General features: G+C 41.0%; 1 protein-coding gene across 11 annotated transcripts in view; it reads right to left on the bottom strand.

The window, feature by feature from the left end:
* LOC309654578 (5-formyltetrahydrofolate cyclo-ligase) overlaps positions 1–20,049 on the bottom strand; it is a 298,235-nt gene that overhangs the window by 243,747 nt on the left and 34,439 nt on the right. For 3 of the 11 annotated variants that reach the window (XM_082448891.1, XM_082448893.1, XM_082448892.1), the window contains exon 3: positions 963–1,737. The exons of 6 other annotated variants lie outside the window; for them this stretch is intronic. In XM_082448891.1, coding sequence (XP_082305017.1) covers positions 1,505–1,737 — 233 coding nt within the window. In that variant the 3' untranslated portion in view covers positions 963–1,504. 2 more of the 11 variants (XM_082448898.1, XM_082448896.1) reach the window with 2 other exon arrangements.

The following is a 20,049-nucleotide window of genomic DNA, read 5'->3' as shown; positions in this document are numbered from 1 at the left end:
GTTGAGGGAGCTATGTGAACGTTTGCATAAGTTGTACAGAAGAAGAATACAGGGAGAGGAGAGGCTAGAAAGAGACAAACAGGGGTGCTTCATGATCAGGTTCATGTTTGATAAGATCACTTTGACTGTAGTTTGAGAAATAAAACGAAGAGGACCAGACTGAAGGCAAGGAAGCCACGGCTGAGGCTCTTGCTCAGTTCAGCTTAGAGATGCTGAGAGTCTGGACAAAAGGCACGACAGGACGAGGAGAGAAGGGAACAGATAGAAGAGGGTTTTGGAGGCAGAATCAACAGGACCTGGTGAGAGGTAGGATGTGGGGTGTGAGTGAGAGAGCAGGACCCAGGAAGCCCCCTGGGTCTCTGGTTATAACCAAATCTTCCCCCCACAAAATTCCCGTTCCCTGGCTGTGATGGCATCTGCCAACCTTCAGCCCAAATTTCATTTCCAAAGCAGATACCACCCATAAACAGAAATAATTTCTAACTTACAGGATATCAGATCTTAAACTCATAAGTGACTGACACACAGAACAGCAGAGATGGAAACAAACTGGCTGAAATTAAAATATTTAAATCATAAAAGGTTTCAGTCCTTTAACCATCAAAAGCTACAAACTGTCAGAAATAAAATTTCAGGTTGAGTAAGTGAAGCCATGATGAAAGGGTATAATATTCTTGGAGAACTTTGTACACAAAGCAAACACGAATAAATCATTTAATAATTGCTGAATCTCCATATGCATGCCAGACTGACCCAGGCCCATGACAGGACTTAATGAAAGTGTCCACTTCAGATGAGTTTATTTTCCCCTCACACTCTGAGTTGGAGCATAGTGCCTCATAAATATTAAACTTAAACTATAAAACAGAAAGATCAACCTGGGACATTAATACCAGGAAAGTTAAACTGAAAATCATATGGTGATAGCCTCCGTTTTAATTAATGTTCTATTACACACACTGTTATTGATTTTTTTTTAATTAATTTATTTATTTATTATTTATTTTTGGTTGCATTGGGTCTTTGTTGCTGTGCACGGGCTTTCTCTAGTTGCGGGGAGCAGGGGCTACTCTTCGTTGCAGTGCACGGGCCCCTCATTGCGGTGGCGTCTCCTGTTGTGGAGCACGGGCTCTAGGCGCGTGGGCTTCAGCAGGTGTGGCACACAGGATCAGCAGTTGTGGCTCATGGCTCCAGAGCGCAGGCTCAGTAGTTGTGGCACACGGGCTTAGTTGCTCCGTGGCATGTGGAATCTTCCCAGACCAGGGCTTGAACCCGTGTCCCCTGCATTGTCAGGCGGGTTCTTAACCACTGCGCCACCAGGGAAGCCCCTGCTATTGATTTTTTTAAATGGTTTCATGTTCGGTATCTAACAATTACACTGAAAACACTACAGCCCATATTCACATTATTGTGCAATTTCCACTAATTTCTGACAAGGGAAAATACACATGTTTGGCTTTTCTCTGGCACAAAACCTTGATTATTTGGCTGTGGTCATCAGGATTTAAGATGCTGAGGAGTCTTCGTAAAGCACTTCATCTACCTTCATGTCATTTTCATCCACGGGGACCTGAAGGCAAATCTGCTCTTTGAAAGCCAAGGCCAGGGTGTAGGGCCTCACATCCTGGGACTGCAGACAGCGCTTCAGGTAGGCATCGTAGTAGCCCTTGCCCCGCCCCAAACGGTTGCCGTGTTTGTCAAACCCAAGACCCGGCATGAAGATGAGATCAAGTCCCCCTGCGGAAATGAGGAATAAATTTACGAAGGTTAATGGTATCTGGAAAAGATTGATCGCTTCCAGATCTGGTTTTTGTTTTTTAATGACATCTACTTTTTTTCTGATTTTTAAAGAAATACGTGATCACTCTAGAAAAATCCTAAAAGTAAAGAGTTGGACAAAGAAAGAAGTAAAAATTACTCAGCAACTAGTAAGTCCGTCATCCATCCCCTAGCCATTCTTTCATGTATACCTGTACAAAAATGCCAGATTCCCAGGCCCCGTCCACACGTAGTTAAAGAGAATCTCCAGGGATAGGGCCTAAGAATTCCTTTTTCTCTAATTTTCTTTCTTTAAGCATACAGCTGACCTTACATACTGTCCCAGGACACTGACAACTGCAGGAGTGGGAGAGGGTCAGAAAGAAGCCAGAAAAGACGGAGCTATTCTCAAAGTCGATGAGCAGAAGGAGGGTTAGCTGTTAAGAGGACCAAGCTTACCCTCTTCATTTCCCCTCTTACTGGAGAGGGAAGGCCAGGTTGTCCTGCTTCCCTGGATTCACGTGAGAGCAACCTTCGACCCACTCAGGAACATTCCAAAGATACAAGATGGGGTCCCATAATTGGTCCTCTGGCTGGAACTCTCCCAGGGAACACAGGGACCAGAACTGGCCATGGCATCATCAGGGCAGAGCAGGCTGCTGGGGCTCAAGGTAGAAGGCAGGGTCTTGAAAGTTATAAAAAGCTGACCACAGTGAAAGGTGTGATGAATGCTATAAAGGTCACGAGGATGTCCATGGATTTTGTGAGGTCCAGGGAATGGTCCTCCAGCCCCTGGCAGGGAGCATGACGCGCCAGCACTACTCAAGAGCCACATCGCTTATGCAATGCAGCAGTCTGCCCTGTAGCCTTCGTGTACTGAGCCTTGGCCTTTTGAGGGCTGTCCTGGGGGCTTCTGGGTGACCTACAGCTTAGCAAGGGCTAACCACTCACGCAGCATTGCTGGCAAGGACATACCAGGGTTGGAAGCCATGAATTCTCTGGAACAGGATGTTCAGAGTAGAGGTATTCAGACTGCCAGCTAGGCTGGCCCCCACTGTCAGCAGCTGTTATGGCTCCCTGCAAAACTGTGAGGTGAACTCAGCTTCTCTCCGGCTCCCAGCACACACCTGTAATCCCTTGCCTGCAAAAATCTGGCAGAGCACGCCTCAAATTACAGTCCTGACCTTCTCATGGAAACCTGCTCACCTACTCCAATCCCAACTTGCTAAGAGGCCCTGGTCACTGACTTTCATCTTTCCTCCCTGTCCCTGCCCTGCTCATCTCTCTCGGGAATAATGGTGGCTTGTGCACTTGACTTTGCTTCCTCCAAGTCCTCCTGCTGTTGCCAGAGCACTCCTGGGCTTAAAGTTCAGCTCCGTCATTATACCCAGAACACACACGCACACATCTTTTCCTAGGTTTCTTGCCTCTTTACAGTGTGGCAAAGGTGCTTTGTAAAGTCCTCTGGAGGATACACAGATACATTCCTGCCCTTCAGGAGACGGAGTTCAGTTAACGTAAAAAATGCACACGTGTAACATCCATTCCAATGCAAGGCAGCAGTGCCTGCCAATTGCCCAAAAAGCGTTAGGGACAAGAAGTCCTAGAGACTTCAGCAGAGGGAGAGCGACACGGCTGGGTGGTCAGGGAAGGATCCATGGGCAACTTTGAGTTGACCTAGGTTTTTAAGAATGTGCCAGAGTTGGATCTGAGTGTATTTCAGAAACCAAGGGAAGGATGGCAGGAGCAGAGTGATGAGGAGGGAATAGGGCAGAAGGATCAGGCTGAGGAGTAGCAGAAGGCATGTGGAGTTCGTCAGGTAGGGGCATGAAGATTTGGGAGTTAAAGGCAAAGAGACCCCTACAACCCAAAAACAAAGAACCCAATTAAAAAAATGGATGAAAGACTTGAATAGACATTTCTGCAAAGAAGACCAAAAAATGACCAAAAGGTAAATGAAAAGATGCTCAACATCATTAAATCATCAGAGAAATGCAAGTTAACACCTCTATGAGACATCACCTCACACCTGTTAAGACAGCCATATTTTTAAAAAACAGAAAATAATAAATGTTGGCGAGGATGTGGAGAAATTGGAACATTTGTGCATTGTTGCTGGGAATATAAAAAGATGCAGCTGCCGTAGAAAACAGTATGGAGAGTCTTCAAAAAATTAAAAATAGATCTACCATATGATCCAGCAATCCCACCTCTGAGTATTTACCCAAAGAACTGAAGTCAGGGTATTGAAGAGAGCTTTGTACTCCCACGTTCATTACAGCATTATTCACAATAGCCAAGAGGTGTTAATAACCTAAATGTCCATCAACAGATAACTGGATAAACAAAATGTGGTACATACAATGCAATATTATTCAACCATGAAAAAAAAGGAAAATGTGTCATACGCTACAACGTAGAAGTACCTTGAGGACATTAGGTGAAGCAAACTAAGCCAGTTGCAGAAGGACAAATACTGCATGATTCCACTTACAGAAGGTATCTAAAGGAGCCAAACTCATAGAAGCAGAAAGTAAAATGGTGGTTGCCAGGGGCTGGGGGAAGAAGTAAATGAAGAGTTAGATCTACTGTACAACATTAACAAGCCTGTACCATATATTTTAAAATCTGTTAAGAGGGTGGATCTCATGTTATGTGTTATTTACCATAATTTTTTTTTTAAGGCAAAGGTAACAAAAGGACAGCCAGGAAAATTTCCATCAGAGTCAACACACGAGAAAAAGAATGTAGAACTTCAGAGCATTCACCTGTGGGCAGTTGGCAGACGAGAACAAAGGAAGGAAACAGAAAGCTAAGGAAACAATGTTCTCAAATCCCTCGCGTTAGAACGAATCCCGCTCCCTCTATTCCTGCTCCTCTTTGCACTCTGATTATAGCTCTCCCGGAAGTCTACCTTGCACTACAGCTGTTTGTATATGTCTCTGGCTGCCCTACCAGATCAAAAATTTCCTTGAGGACCATAATTTTTTCCAAGTCATCCTCCATGCTTGAATTTTAATAGAATTCTAGGCCAAAGGAACCCTGAAAGATGAGTATGTGTGTGTGTGTGTGTGTGTATATATATATATATTTATTTATTTATTTATTTATTTATTTATTTATTTATTTTTAATGATTTTCTTTTATGTGGACCATTTTTAAAGTCTTTATTGAATTTGTTACAATACTGCTTCTGTTTTATGTTTTTTTGGGTTTTTGGCCATGAGGCATGTGGGATCTTAGCTCCCCGACCAGGGAGTAAGGTAAGGACAAGACAATATCATTAGATTCAGCAACAAGGGAATCAGCAGGGCAAGGATACTTTAAGTGGGGAGATGGGGACAGACGCTGAGCTGCAGAATCTTCACTGACCAAAAAAAAATGAGGAAAGAGGATTCTACAAAGGCCTTTATTTATTCTTGAGACTGAAAGCCTGTGCTAGGCACTGAGGATTCAGTTCACCTTCAAAAAACATCCTTTTTAACTCTGGCCAAGGAGGCAGCAGCTGGGCCACAGACACCTCTTAGGATGCTCTGAATTCAGACTCCCCATCCTGGGTTTTGCAGAAGAATATAATCAGCTCAGCCAGTGGACTATCTTTGCCCTAATACTAAAGAGAAGGCTGAAAACAGTCAGTGTGAGAGCCCAGCAGTTAAACAGAGCCTTCTAACCCTACTTTCAACATGTCCTGTGCAGAGCCTTCTATTTCTTTCTCCTTTCTCTTCTTTCTAAGTAAGCTGTCATGGCCATGTCTCCCACAAAGTCCTCCTCAGGGACTTCGTGACTCAGGGTCTCCTTCTCTAGGCACCTCTCTGCAATATTGCCAGAGTCCTCAGCTCCACTTGTGATTCTGAAGGTGCCATTTCCCCCAGAAGTCCAACTACTCACCCCACCTCCAGGCACTGCCGGTCCCAATCCATCCTAAAACGTGGCCTTCATCATGACTCCCCATGCCCCAGAACTTTTAGTCGGTAATGATCTCTTAAAGATAACATCCAACTGGGTATGCAGGGCCCACTACACTCTCACCCCAGTCACCTCTCCAACAGTACCTCCCATTAGTTACACTTGGGAGATCCTAGTTAAATGGATGGACTCGTTGTCCCACAAGCCCACTCCACAACTTCCCGCTTTTGCTCTTGTGACGCTATTTTCCATGTCTGTAAGGTCCTTCTAATCTTTTTATTAATTTGTCTAATCATAACAGTCCTAACAAACCTCAGTGAAACTTCCATCTAGTCCTCCCTGCCCATGCAGTTCAGTGTGACCAGCTATTATCCTACACTGCGAGGTGCCCACGGTCCATTAAGTAGGAGGAATCTTTTCCCCTACCTCTGGGAGCAGAGTTGTGTTTCCCCAGAGAGATGCTGAGCTCAGTTCTATTTACTAGGAAGGGAAGAATGAAAGTAAAAGACAGAATGAGATGTCTCGTGACCGTATTTATCTTAGTTTCCTGACTATATTCAAGAAGTTACCAATCCCGGGGCTTCCCTGGTGGCGCAGTGGTTAAGAATCCGCCTGCCAGTGCAGGGGACACGGGTTTGAGCCCTGGTCTGGGAAGATCCCACATGCCGCGGAGCAACTAAGCCCATGCGCCACAACTACTGAGGCTGCGCTCTAGAGCCCGTGAGCCACAACTACTGAGCCTGCGTGCTGCAACTACTGAAGCCCATGCGCCTAGAGCTCGTGCTCCGCCACAGGAGAAGCCACCGCAGTAAGAAGCCCGCGCACCACAAAAAAGAGTAGCCCCCACTCACCGCAACTAGAGAAAGCCCGCGTGTAGCAACGAAGACCCAATGCACCAAAAAATAAATAAAATAAGTAAATTTATTAAAAAAAAATAATAATAAGTTACCAATCCCACTACTGGGCATATACCCTGAGAAAAGCATAATTCAAAAAGATACATGTACCACAATGTTCATTGCAGCACTATTTACAATATCCAGGACTTGGAAGCAACCTAAATGTCCATCGACAGATGAATGGATAAGGAAGATGTGGCACATATACACAATGGAATATTACTCAACCATAAAAAGAAATGAAATTGAGTTATTTGTAGTGAGGTAGAGGGACCTAAAGTCTGTCATACAGAGTGAAGTAAGTCAGAAAGAGAAAAACAAATACCATACGCTAACGCATATATATGGAATCTAAAAAAATGGTACTGATGAACCTAGTGGCAGGGCAAGAGTAAAGATGCAGACGTAGAGGATGGACTTGAAGACACAGGAGGGGAAGGGGAAGCGGAAGCTGGGACAAAGTGAGAGAGTAGCGTTGACATACATACACTATCAAATGTAAAACAGATAGCTAGTGGGAATCTGCTGCATAGCACAGGGAGATCAGCTTGGTGCTCTGTGACGACCTAGAGGGGTGGGATAGGGAGGGCAGGAGGGAGGTGCCAGAGGGAGGGGATATGAGGATATATGTATACATATAGCTGATTCACTTTGTTGTACAGCAGAAACTAACACAACACTGTAAAGCAATTATACTCCAATGAAGATGTTAAAAAAAAAAAGAACAAATAGATTATATGAAGGCAGGGCAGGAGCAATAACGTATAAAAGTATTAATTGAGCTTAATGCAAAAATGCAAGAAGAGAGCACTCCAATAAAATATCCTTGCATGAAAAAAAAGGAAGTTACCTGTTCAGACCATCCTACGCAGCATCTAACTCTCATCCAAAGTCCAGCTTCTGGAAGAGGAGAAGAAAGCAGAGAAGCTAACACTTGTTAAGTGTCTACAATGTGTCAGGCACTATTCTATGCCCCAGGGATAGAAGGATGAATTAAATCAGCTGCTCAGTACATCTACCTGGTGAGGCAGGAGGGCAAGGATTACTACTCTCCCCTGAAACTTCACAGGTGAAGAAACATACACAGTGCTCAGAGAGGTCAAATTGCTCCTTAAAGGCATTCAGCTTATAAGAAATGAAGCTGAGGGCCGGCTGCCCAGGTGGATCACAATTTGACAGCACACAGTGCTCCTACTGCCAAAAGGTACAAGTGGCCTTAGGCAAAGGCACAGAGGAAACATGACCAGGGCAAGCGCCTTAGAGACAGTGGAGCAGAGGGGTGGCGTGTGCAGACTTGGAGACAGGCTACCTGGGTCTGAATCCCAGCACTACCACTTATTAGCTATGAAACATCAGTCAAAATTGCCTTCACCTAAAATGGATAAGCATATTATGCTGTAAAGAGTCTCTAAGCTATTAATACCAAATGTCAACTTAATCAATTGCTGCATGCATACTCCTTAGGCCATGTAGAGACACGGGCGCTTCCATTAAACAGGCTGCTCAAACATGAAGAAGCTGAAACCCTAAAATAAAATACAGAATCAATAATTCTTAATAGCTCTTATGGTAGAACTCTCAAAAATCAATACCATATGCTTTGAACTCATTAATGCCTACCTCAGAAAGAACAGATTGAAGCACACCCCACGAATCACCTGATAAATGGAAAATTTATAAATGGAGTATTTCCTGCCATATCAATAAACAAAGGATGTCACAGTCACCAATGACTGCAGCCCTCCAGCGTGAGCTGGTGAGCCCTGAGAAAACTCAGGGCTGAAAAGAATACTTGCCTTCTAGCAGCCATCAGACTGCAGCCACTCCCTGCGGTGAGCCCTGAGGAAACTCAGGATGTGAAAATACAGGATACAGCCCCCAGATAGCTGAGGTACATATCAAAGGAATGATTTCAGTGAGCCCAGACTCTTGCATCTTCCCATACATAGAAAAGTGCTGATTTCCTTAACTTGAGATATCTGGTTTTCTTTGTTTAACAATAATCTTTTGACATTCCCGACTATCTGCCCTTTGTTGAAAAATTCCTATATATCCTGGCTCCTCCCTCGCTCCTTCGGAGCAGTTTCTCAGAGCTATCTGAGATGCTGTCTCTTGGGCTGCAGTCCTCATTTTGCCCCAAATACAACTTAACTCGAAACTCTCACATTGTGCTTTTTTTTTTTAAGTCAACACACTCTTCATAGTAAAACAGTAGAGAGCATACAAGCTAGTAAACAAAACCATTTATGTGATCATAGTCATAAAATATACTCAAGTTCTGATTATATATAAAAATTGGGTTTTCAAAAAATGTATTTCCCTGCAAATCCATAATGCTCTTAAAGAGTATTCAATGAAACCACCTAACACAGACAGCTATTTTTTAAAATCTCATTGTAAATGCACCTCCACTCTTTCTGCTATGTTTGGTCACAATGTATTCTGCCCACTTGGGAACCTCCATATAGAATCAAACACACTATAGTAAAAACCATCTATTAAAGACATGATTATCATATGATTGATATTTCTGTGTTGTTATTATAAGATCCTTTCTTTTAGCACAGGTCCTAACATTCATGTCAAAATACAGGGACTGTATTTGTCACAAGAGCACTGGGACAAGCACCCAACACCATGTGACGCATCCGCTCCCCTAGGATCCCCAGGTATGACAGGTCGCTCCACTAATCAGCTAATGAGGTATTCAGAACGTAAGACAATCTCTGTGTGTCTTATATTTAAAATCTAAGTGTTTCCAAGTTCAAGCTTGTAAACCCTGCAAACACTGACCATGTTTTTAAATGAAGGAAGTAGGAGATGATAGGAATTTAGATTCTTCTAGGTAAAGCTGAGAGCAAAGAAATAAGAAACATGAATAGTATTTGGTGACTTAGCTGCCGAATATCTTACCAACAACATCCTCCTCCTCCTAACCCAGAGAGCCCCGAAAAATATCGAGGACAACAGGACAGAATTTGAGCTAAGATGGATTATAAAGACCGATCATCCTTTTACCTATAATAAATATTGGCAAACCCCTATAAGAATATCTCAGGAAGGATCCGAAAAAAAACCAGTAACAGTGGTTGGCTCTGGAGAAAGGAATCAGGGACCAGGACGACTTACTTGGGTGGGAAGGATACTTTACACTTTCACTCTATCCTTTGGACAGTTTGTATTTTTTACCGTGTGCCTATATAACCAAATTCTGCTAAACCCTTTTAAAACATGAGCCTTCTAGTGTTTCAAGGACAAGAGCCTTGGAGTCTGTATAGCACAGCAGTTGAGTGTGCCGGCTTCTAGAGAGACTGCCTGGGTTTGAATCCCCTAACTACCACTTACTAGCTAAGAAACATTAATCAAGTTACTTACTCTCTCTTAATTCTCAGTTTCTTCTCCTTAAGACGTAAATAATACTACTACCTACTTTGATAGAGTGACTAAATAAATAAATAAAGGCAGGTATGTAAAAGCTCTAGTAAATGTTCAATAAATGTTAGCTGTTATTATACTTAGGATATGAATAATACCTATTCTCTTTCTGTGAACTCTGAAAGTTAGTTCTCTTTGAATAATCAAAACAGTCCCAGCACTAATACTCCAACAGAGTTATGGTACGTAGGTTTCCAGTTAGCCCAAACCACCTAAAAAAGCAGAGCTGAATAGCTGCAACAGACATTGTTTGGCACATAAAGCCCCAAATATTTACTATCTGGCCCTTTACAGAAAAAGTTTGCAAAGCCCTTCTTTGGAGCATCTACCATAGGTTAAAAAAGAAAAACAAAAAAAACAAACAAAAAAAAGAAAAAAAAAACTATATTTCAGCTTATCCTGTCTTCGCAGATATCGACCAAATAAATTTTATTGGAAAAAAAGAATTAAATTGTCTTTATTACAGATATGCAAAAATGCTTTGCAGAAAACAGATCAACAGCAGCAGTAGCTTTATCCAAGTGGCATTTTCTAAATGTTTACTTTGGCTCTGAGTTTGGGATACTGTCACTGTTGTTCATAATCAGATGGACCTTAAAAAGTTCAACAAAACTGAGAAGAAATTATAGAACTTCCTATGATTTTTCACTAACCTCAGGCAACCTCTGGTTGTCTGATTTTTCACTAACCTCAGGCAACCTCTGGTTGTCTGATTTTTCTCATCTGTAAAATGGATAGACGGAAACCTTCAATTTCCCAGATCTCTTTAGATTCAAAGCTTAGTGATTCTGATAATTTTAAGGACAATTCCCTGTATATCTGTGTGACACAATCAATAAAGCCAGTCACAAAAAAGCAAATGCTAAATGATTCCACTTATATGAGGTATCTAAAATAGTCAAATTCATAGAAACAGAAAGTAGAACGGGGGTTACCAGGGGCAGGTGGGAGGGGGAAAGGGGGACTGTTAAATGGACACAGTTTCAGTTTTGCAAGATAAAAAGGTTCTGAAGATCTGTTTTACAACAATGTGAATATACTTAACACTACTGAACTTATACACTTAAAGATGGTTAAGAGGAAAACAAAGGAAAGATCAGCAGCTTCAGAGAGCCAGGCTGAGTCTTCAGGAAAAATCAGAACTCCACTGGCAGGTGGTGAAATCACAGAGAACAAGTAGGCAGTATCTTCAAGATTACAGGGGAGAAAGCAAATAGATCTTTTCTGGCACTTAAAAAAACTCTACATACAATATCCCTAGTTAAGCAGTTTTGTTCCTTATAAAATTTATTACAAAACTGCCCGCTCTTCCTACACACTACCAACGATATGTCAGAAGGGACTCCTGAGAGGGCCCTTGTCAGCCAGGTCTCTGGGCTGCAAACGAGACCCAGGACTCGGGATACCACAGTTCTAGCCCTCCCTAGCCAATAGAAAATTGGATTTCCTTCGAAGCTTTTAAAAACCTTTAGAAAGGGTAAAACAAATACGTTCCTTTGCAGTCAAGAAACTGTTCTGTATTTTGATTGTTGTAGTGGTTACACAAATCTATACATGTGACAAAACTGCATAGAAATATGCACACACATACATATAAATGAGTAGATGTTGAAACCTGAATAAGGTTGGTAGATGGTACAAAGTCAATGTCCCATTTTCCACCTTGTACTACAGTTGCGTAAGAGGTTATTATCGAGGGAAACTGGGTGAAGGCTACTTAGGACCTCTCTGTACTATTTTTTTCAACTTACTATTTCAAAACAATAAATCTTTAGAAAAGCATCTCATACTGTGACTTCCAGCTCAAAAAGTCTAAAACCATGATACAACCACTATGTAGAACAGTATGGAGGTTCCTTAAAAAACTAAAAATAGAACTACCATATGATCCAGCAATCCCACTCCTGGGCATGTATCCAGAGAAAACCATAATCCAAAGAGATAAATGCACCCAATGTTCATTGCAGCACTATTTACACTAGCCAAGACATGGAAGCAACCTAAGTGTCCATTGACAGATGAATGGATAAAGAAGATGTGGTACTTATATACAATGGAATATTACTCAGCCATGAAATAATGCCACCTGCAGCAACATGGGTAGACCTAGAGATTATCATACTAAGTGAAGTAAGTCGGATAGAGACAGACAAATATCATATGATTATCTCTCATATGTGATATCTAATTTTTTTAAATGATACAAATGAATTTATTTACAAGACAGAAACAGACTTACAGATATCAAAAACACACTTATAGTTACCACAGGGTAAACGTTGGTGGGGGAGGGATAAATCAGAAGCTTGGAATGAATGCACACACTACTATATCTGACAGATAATCAACAAAGACCTACTGTATGGCACAGGAAACTCTACTCAATATTCTGTGATGTCCTATATGAGAAAAGAATCTAAAAAAGAATGAATATATGTATACGTATAACTGAATCACTTTGCTGTACACCTGAAACTAACACAATATTGTAAATCAACTATACTCCAATAAAATTTTTAGAAAAAGTCTAAAGCCAAACCAACCCAAATCTACCCTCAATCTTACCTTCGTTTCATTGACCTTAAACTCTAAAGAAAATCACCTTTTCGCCAGGTGTCCTGATAGATTCACTTTCTAGCCTTCACAGGCTTGTCCCATATTTCGAGTCTCTGTACTTTATGGAAGTCCCACCCCATCTTTAAGACTCAGCTCGGGCTTCCCTGGTGGCGCAGTGGTTGAGTGTCTGCCTGCCAATGCAGGGGGCACAGATTCGAGCCCTGGTCTGGGAAGATCCCACATGCCGCGGAGCAACTAGGCCCGTGAGCCACAACTACTGAGCCTGCGCGTCTGGAGCCTGTGCTCCGCAACAAGAAAGGCCGCGATAGTGAGAGGCCTGCGCATCGCGATGAAGAGTGGTCCCCACTTGCCGCAACTAGAGAAAGCCCTCGCACAGAAACGAAGACCCAACACAGCCAAAAATAAATAGATAAGTAAATAAAGGAGTTCCTCATAAAAAAATTTTTTTAAAAAAGTAACTGAAAATGGTTCATAGATTTAAAAAAAAAAAAAAAAGACTCAGCCCAAGGGTACTTCCTTCACCTTCACACCAATCCACATGGGCTCTCACTCCTCCAAAATCCAGTGAGCACTGATGTCAGAGGGGTAGGTGCTTAGCATATGTACCCTGGAAGCTTCCACCTCTGCAATGAAGATTAAGTGGCCCATATTTTTTTTTATAAGCAGATACTGATAGGGAAGAGTCAGCTGATTAAAGGAAGGATATTTCTCTGAAACTGTCATTTTGCCCACTTCATAACTTTGTCTAAAGTTGCCCTTAAATGTTACCCTGGTTTCTTTACCCTGAATTCTCATAAGACAGAATAAAAAAAACATTTTTCTATTACTTGGTGTATTTACTGGAAAAGATTATAGATTCTTGGATAATATTTTCTGACACAGGTGGTACTGAATGATTTATATCATTTCTCTTAAACATAACCAAATAGGCTGTGCAGAGAGTGGGCAGGGAGTTATTCCATTGGCCGTATACAAGTTCTGATGTTATATCTACAGTATGAAGAACAGGACATTCTATCAAAGGTCACTTTCATATCCAATAATTCTACATTCAGGTAACAAAAGCCAACTGTTTTCTGTTCATTTCACCCAATTATTATTATAATCTAAGAATCTAACATCTTGTTCATAAAAACTTTTTAATATTTACCTACCCAAACAAATGGAAGAGCATCTGCTTCCCTTTCTCCCAAATACAGCTTCTATACTGGACTCTACATATTTTCTTCTCTGTGGTTTTGGTGACTATCTTTTACCAGTCTTTCAGAGACAGGGTCTTTCAGAAACAGGAACACCTGAGATTCGGCCTCACTCTGTGTGACTGGGTGACCTTGGACAGGTCATTTCCCATCTACTACACCTGTTCTTTCTTCTGCAAAATCAAAGGATTGACTTAGATGATCTCCAAAATCTCTTCCAGTTCAAATAATCCCCGGTATGCTAATTAAATGACTAAAGAATATATAAATGTGGGAGACTGGAGACAAAACCTCCACCTCAGACTAATAAATTTATAAAACACTGACATCTACTGGAAATTGGTGAAACTACTCAGCCCATCCAAAATATAGCAGCCTTTAAAAACCTAGTCTTAGATACCTCACTTTGAAGACATGTTATCAAAGATGCAAGTTTCTTATGAAATTAAGTTTTCTAAAATTTCATTTTATAGAACTTAAAATTTTGAAGGAAATAACTTTAAAATTACTTCAGAGACTTCTGGAACCGTAAGTCTGGTTCAAATAGAACCATTTAGAAATTTGAGCCTAGGTTCCTAAGCCTTCCTATATGACAAAAATAACCAACTTGAAAATATAATGGAGGAGGAGCTTCAAGATGGCGGAAGAGTAAGACATGGAGATCACCTTCCTCCCCACAAATACATCAGAAATACATCTACATGTGGAACAACCCCTGCAGAACACCTATTGAGTGCTGGCAGAAGAACTCAGACCTCCCAAAAGGTCTTTTTAAAAAGTTTCATCATGGGGGGCCCTGAACCAAGATGGCAGAGTAGAAGGACGTGCTCTCACTCCCTCTTGCAAGAACACCAGAATCACAAATAGCTGCTGGACAATCATCAACAGGAAGACACTGGAACTCACCAAAAAGGATACCCCACATCCAAAGAGAAAAGAAAAGCCACAATGAGACGGTAAGAGGGGTGCAATCACAGTAAAATCAAATCCCATAACTGCTGCGTGGGTGACTCACAAACTGGAGAACACTTATATCACAGAATTCCACCTACTGGAGTGAAGGTTCTGAGCCCAACATCAGGCTTCCCAACCTGGGGGTCCGGCAATGGGATGAGGAATTCCTATAGAATCAGACTTTGAAGGCTAGTGGGATTTGACTGCAGGACTTCGACAGGACTGGGGGAAACAGAGACTCCACTCTTGGAGGGCACACACAAAGTAGTGTGCGCATCAGGACCCAGGGGAAGGGGCAGTGACCCCAGGGGAGACTGAACCAGACGTACCTGCTAGTGTTGGGGGGTCTCCTGCAGAGGCGGGGGGTGGCTGTGCATGACCGTGGGGACAAGGACACTGGCAGCAGAAGTTCTGGGAAGTACTCCTTGGCGTAAGCCCTCCCAGAGTCTGCCATTAGCCCCACCAAAGAGCCCAGGTAGGCTCCACTGTTGGATTACCTCAGGCCAGACAAGCAACAGGGAGAGAACCCAGCCCCACCCATCAGCAGTCAAGCAGATTAAAGTTTTACTGAGCTCTGCCCACCAGAGAGTGGGCAGACTGCCCACCACCAGTCCCTCCCATCAGGAAACTTCCACAAGCCTCTTAGATAGCCTCATCCACCAGCGGGCAGACAGCAGAAGCAAGAAGAACTACAATCCTGCAGCCTGTGGAACAAAAACCACATTCACAGAAAGACAGACAAGATGAAAAGGCAGAGGGCTATGTACCAGATGTAGGAACAAGATAAAACCCCAGAAAAACAACCAAATGAAGTGGAGATAGGCAACCTTCCAGAAAAAGAATTCAGAAAATTGATAGTGAAGATGATCCAGGAGCTCGGAAAAAGAATGGAGGCAAAGATCGAGAAGATGCAAGAAATGTTTAACAAAGACCTAGAAGAATTGAAAAACAAACAAACAGAGATGAACAATACAATAACTGAAATGAAAACTACACTAGAAGGAATCAATAGCAGAATAACTGAGGCAGGAGAACGGATAAGTGACCTGGGAAACAGAATGGTGGAATTCACTGCTGTGGAACAGAATAAAGAAAAAAGAATGAAAAGAAATGAAGACAGCCTAAGAGACCTCTGGGACAACATTAAATGCGACAACATTCGCATTATAGAGGTCTCAGAAGGAGAAAAGAGAAAGGACCAGAGAAAATATTTGAAGAGATTATAGTCGAAAACTTCCCTAACATGGGAAAGGAAATAGCCACCCAAGTCCAGAAAGTGCAGAGAGTCCCATACAGGATAAACCCAAGGAGAAACACACCGAGACACATAGTAATCAAATTGGCAAAAATTAAAGACAAAGAAAAACTACTGAAAGCAGCAAAGGAAAAATGACAAATAACATACAAGGGAACTCCCATAAGGTTAACAGCTGATTTCTCAGCAGAAACCCTACAAGCCAGAAAGGAGTGGCATGATATACTTAAAGTGATGAAAGGGAAGAACCTACAACCAAGATTACTCTATCCGGCAAGGATCTCATTCAGATTCGATGGAGAAATCAAAAGCTTTACAGACAAGCAAAAGCTAAGAGAATTCAGCACCACCAAACCAGCTCTACAACAAATGCTAGAGGAACTTCTCTAAGTGGGAAACACAAGAGAAGAAAAGGACCTACAGAAACAAACCCCAAACAATTAAGAAAATGGTCGTAGGAACAGACATATCAATAATTACCTTAAACGTGAATGGATTAAATGCTCCAACCAAAAGACACAGGCTTACTGAATGGATACAAAAACAAGACCCATATATATGCTGTCTACAAGAGACCCACTTCAGACCTAGGGACGCATACAGACTGAAAGTGAGGGGATGGAAAAAACTATTTCATGCAAATGGACATCAAAAGAAAGCTGGAGTAGCAATAGTCATATCAGATAAAATAGACTTTAAAATAAAGAATGTTACAAGAGGCAAGGAAGGACACTACATAATGATCAAGGGATCAATCCAAGAAGAAGATATAACAATTATAAATATATATGCACCCAACATAGGAGCACCTCAATACATAAGGCAACTGTTAACAGCTATAAGAGAGAAAATCGACAGTAACTCAATAATAGTGGGGGACTTTAACACCCCACTTACACCAATGGACAGATCATCCAAAATGAAAATAAATAAGGAAACAGAAGGTTTAAATGACACAACAGACCAGACAGATGTAATTGATATTTACAGGACATTCCATCCAAAAACAGCAGATTACACTTTCTGCTCAAGTGTGCATGGAACATTCTCCAGGATAGATCACATCTTGGGTGACAAATCAAGCCTCAGTAAATTTTAGAAAATTGAAATCATATCAAGCATCTTTTCTGACCACAATGCTATGAGATTAGAAATCAATTACAGGGAAAAAAACGTAAAAAACACAAACACATGGAGGCTAAACAATATGCTACTAAATAACCAAGAGATCACTGAAGAAATCAAAGAGGAAATCAAGAAATACCTAGAGGCAAATGACAATGAAAACATGATGATCCAAAACCTATGGGATGCAGCAAAAGCAGTTCTAAGAGGGAAGTTTAGAGCTATACAAGCCTACCTCAAGAAACAAGAAAAATCTCAAATAAACAATCTAAGCTTACACCTAAAGGAACTAGAGAAAGAAGAACAAACGAAACCCAAAGTTAGTAGAAGGAAATAAATCATAAAGATCAGACCAGAAATAAATGAAATAGAAACAAAGAAAACAATAGCAAAGATCAATAAAACTAAAAGCTGGTTCTTTGAGAAGATAAACAAAATTGATAAACCATTAGCCAGACTCATTAAGAAAAAGAGGGAGAGGAACCAAATCAATAAAATTAGAAATGAAAGAGCAGAAGTTACAACAGACACCGCAGAAAGACAAAGCATCCCAAGAGACTACTACAAGCAGCTCTATGCCTATAAAATGGACAACCTGGAAGAAATGGACAAATTCTTGGAAAGATATAACCTTCCAAGACTGAACCAGGAAGAAAGAGAAAATATGACCAGACCAATCACAAGCACTGAAATTGAAACTGTGATTAAAAATCTTCCAACAAACAAAAGTCCAGGACCAGATGGCTTGACAGGTGAATTCTATCAAACATTTAGAGAAGAGCTAACACCCATCCTTCTCAAACTCTTCCAAAAAATTGCAGAGGAAGGAACACTCCCAAACTCATTCTATGAGGCCACCATCACCCTGATACCAAAACCAGACAAAGACACTACAAAAAAAGAAAATTACAGACCAATATCACTGATGAATATAGATGCAAAAATCCTCAACAAAATACTAGCAAACAGAATCCAACAACACATTAAAAGGATCATACACCACGATCAAGTGGGATTTATCCCAGGGATGCAAGGATTCTTCAATATACGCAAATCAATCAATGTGATACACCATATTAACAAACTGAAGAATAAAAACCATATAATCATCTCAATAGATGCAGAAAAAGCTTTTGACAAAATTCAACACCCATTTCTGATAAAAACTCTCCAGAAAGTGGGCATAGAGGGAACCTACCTCAACATAATAAAGGCCATATATGACAAATCCACAGCAAACATCATTCTCAATGGTGAAAAACTGAAAGCATTTCCTCTAAGATCAGGAACGAGACAAGGATGTCCACTCTCACCACTATTATTCAACATAGTTCTGGAAGTCCTAGCCACGGCAATCAGAGAAGAAAAAGAAATAAAAGGAATACAAATTGGAAAAGAAGAAGTAAAACTGTCACTGTTTGCGGATGACATGATACTATACATAGAGAATCCTAAAACTGCCACCAGAAAACTGCTAGAGCTAATTAATGAATATGGTAAAGTTGCAGGATACAAAATTAATGCACAGAAATCTCTTGCATTCCTATACACTAATGATGAAAAATCTGAAAGAGAAATTATGGAAACACTCCCATTTACCATTGCAACAAAAAGAATAAAATACCTAGGAATAAACCTACCTAGGGAGACAAAAGACCTGTATGCAGAAAACTATAAGACACTGTTGAAAGAAATTAAAGATGATACCAACAGATGGAGAGATATACCATGTTCTTGGATTGGAAGAATCAATATTGTGAAAATGACTATACTACCTAAAGCAATCTACACATTCAATGCAATCCCTATCAAATTACCAATGGCATTTTTTACGGAACTAGAACAAAAAATCTTAAAATTTGTATGGAGACACAAAATACCCTGAGTAGCCAAAGCAGTCTTGAGGGAAAAAAACGGAGCTGGAGAAATCAGACTCCCTGACTTCAGACTATACTACAAAGCTACAGTAATCAAGAAAATATGGTCCTGGCACAAAAACAGAAACATAGATCAATGGAACAAGATAGAAAGCCCAGAGATAAACCCACACACATATGGTCAACTAATCTATGACAAAGGAGGCAAGGATATACAATGGAGGAAAGACAGTCTCTTCAACAAGTGGTGCTGGGAAAACTGGACAGCTACGTGTAAAAGAATGAAATTAGAACACTCCCTAACACCATACATAAAAATAAACTCAAAATGGATTAGAGACCTAAATGTAAGACCAGACATTAGAAAACTCTTAGAGGAAAACATAGGAAGAACACTCTTTGACATAAATCACAGCAAGATCTTTTATGATCCACCTTGTAGAGTAATGGAAATAAAAACAAAAATAAACAAATGGGACCTAATGAAACTTCAGAGCTTTTGCACAGCAAAGGAAACCATAAACAAGACGAAAAGACAACCCTCAGAATGGGAGAAAATATTTGCAAACGAATCAACGGACAAAGGATTAATCTCCAAAATATATAAACAGCTCATGCAGCTCAATATTAAAAAAACAAACAACCCAATCCAAAAATGGGCAGAAGACCTAAATAGACATTTCTCCAAAGAAGACATACAGATGGCCAAGAAGCACATGAAAAGCTGCTCACCATCACTAATTATTAGAGAACTGCAAATCAAAACTACAATGAGGTATCACCTCACACCAGTTAGAATGGGCATCATCAGAAAATCTACAAACAACAAATGCTGGAGAGGGTGTGAAGAAAAGGTAACCCTCTTGCACGGTTGGTGGGAATGTAAATTGATACAGCCACTATGGAGAACAGTATGGAGGTTCCTTAAAAAACTAAAAATAGAATCACCTTATGATCTAGCAATCCCACTACTCAGCATATACCCAGAGAAAACCATAATTCAAAAGGACACATGCACCCCAATGTTCATTGCAGCACTCTTTACAATAGCCAAGTCATGGAAG

Source organism: Balaenoptera physalus (assembly GCF_965194825.1).
Source record: "Balaenoptera physalus genome assembly, chromosome: 2".
In the NCBI taxonomy this organism is placed as follows: Eukaryota; Metazoa; Chordata; class Mammalia; order Artiodactyla; family Balaenopteridae; genus Balaenoptera; species Balaenoptera physalus.
Note: the sequence above shows the minus strand (reverse complement) of the source record. Positions and strands in the feature narration are given on the sequence as shown.